Source organism: Austrofundulus limnaeus, unplaced genomic scaffold (genome assembly GCF_001266775.1).
Source record: "Austrofundulus limnaeus strain Quisiro unplaced genomic scaffold, Austrofundulus_limnaeus-1.0 Scaffold578, whole genome shotgun sequence".
In the NCBI taxonomy this organism is placed as follows: Eukaryota; Metazoa; Chordata; class Actinopteri; order Cyprinodontiformes; family Rivulidae; genus Austrofundulus; species Austrofundulus limnaeus.
This window is the reverse complement of record NW_013952980.1, coordinates 208,161-209,703: the sequence shown is the minus strand read 5'-3', so window position 1 is coordinate 209,703 and position 1,543 is coordinate 208,161. Positions and strand designations below refer to the sequence as shown.

General features: G+C 38.6%; 1 protein-coding gene across 1 annotated transcript in view; it reads left to right on the top strand.

The window, feature by feature from the left end:
• scg3 (secretogranin III) overlaps positions 1 to 1,543 on the top strand; it is a gene marked incomplete in the record, with an annotated part of 28,739 nt that overhangs the window by 22,381 nt on the left and 4,815 nt on the right. The window contains 1 exon segment of the mRNA XM_014026660.1: positions 990 to 1,079. Within this exon segment, the coding sequence (XP_013882114.1) occupies positions 990 to 1,079 (90 nt within the window).

The following is a 1,543-nucleotide window of genomic DNA, read 5'->3' as shown; positions in this document are numbered from 1 at the left end:
GAGACCAATGAGTCCACTTAGACCAGTGAGTCCACTGAGACCACTCTGTCCACTGTGACCAGTGAGTCCACTTAGACCAATGAGTCCCCTTAGACCAGTGAGTTCACCGAGACCAGTGAGTCCCCTTAGACCAGTGAGTTCACCGAGACCAGTGAGTCCACTTAGACCAGTCAGTTCAGAGACCTCCATGACCCAGATCAAGGTTCATTTGGTCTTTAGATCCATTAAATTCATTTAGCCATCCCACCAATCAGCAGGTTTTAGTTCCCAGTAAAACCTGGTGTTTGCTTCTATCACCAGTTTGTTTTCAGTGACAGGCTGAAGTCCGGTCCGATCAGAACTAAGCCCCTGTTTGTCTCTGAATTAGGCCAGTCCGATATCCGGCCCTGGAAAGCCCTGTGGACTCAACGTCCTGATTAATCTAATCCACAGACAGAGTCGGTTCAGTTCCCCAATAATCATTCAGATCTGGTTTATTTCATCAGAACTCTGAACCGGGTCAGAACAGACCTTCATTCTGAGATCAAATATAAAATGATTCACTGTAAAAACACTTCTGTTTATGTTACACTTACAGTAATTAGCTGTAAAAATGATTTAAAATAATGTGAATTTAATGTTTTTACATAAAACTGACATGTTTGTTGAGTTTTGTTGTGGAGAAATTACTTCTCTTTTGATGTTTTAGTGCCTCTTGGAACAAAGAAAGAAAAAACCTCCTTTTTTATATTTTTTAACTGTGTTTTATTCAGATTTTACTTCAAAATTCAGTCAAATATTCACAAAATACAGAATCATTTCCAGTCTTTGTATTTAATCAGATTTAGTTTTTTTTTTTCTGAGACAAAGAAACAAAAACATTTTATGGTTTAAATAACTGATTAAATCTAAGTTTTTGTTGTTTTACCTGCCGATAGAATCAGAGTTTAACAAAAAAATAAAATAAATAAAAGTTTTTCCTCCACATTTGATGTGATTTTAACATGCAGATCAGCCGGGCAGGTCTGAGACGTACCTGGAGGCCATCAGGAAGAACATCGAGTGGCTGAAGAAACACAACAAAGATGGAGGGAAAGACGGTGAGACTGATTGATTTACTTTATAAAACAGGCCTGAGCTGCTTTTATTCTTCAGTCTGTGCTGAAATACCCCCCCCCCCTACTCCTCCGCTCTTTAATTAGCATTTTAAAAGCCAGTTGAAACAGAAACACCATGAATACACTTCCTGCTGCAGATGTTTGCTGTTGTGATGGACGACAGCAGTGGTGGGCACCAGCATGCTAAAGCGCAAATCCGCTAATTACGGACCTAAATATTTTGTTTCGCTTTAGCGGTCTTACTAATTTTTATAATTCATAAGTAGATTTGTGCTTTCTAAAATTAAAAAGCAGTATCACTAATAACTAATTATCTACCAGTCATCATTATGTTGAACAGCAGAAGGTTTGACTGTCAATGAATCACAACATGTGATCTATCCAACAGCACCCCTCCCAGATAAACACACTTATTGTGAAGGTATACATCCTGCTGACTGTTGCTT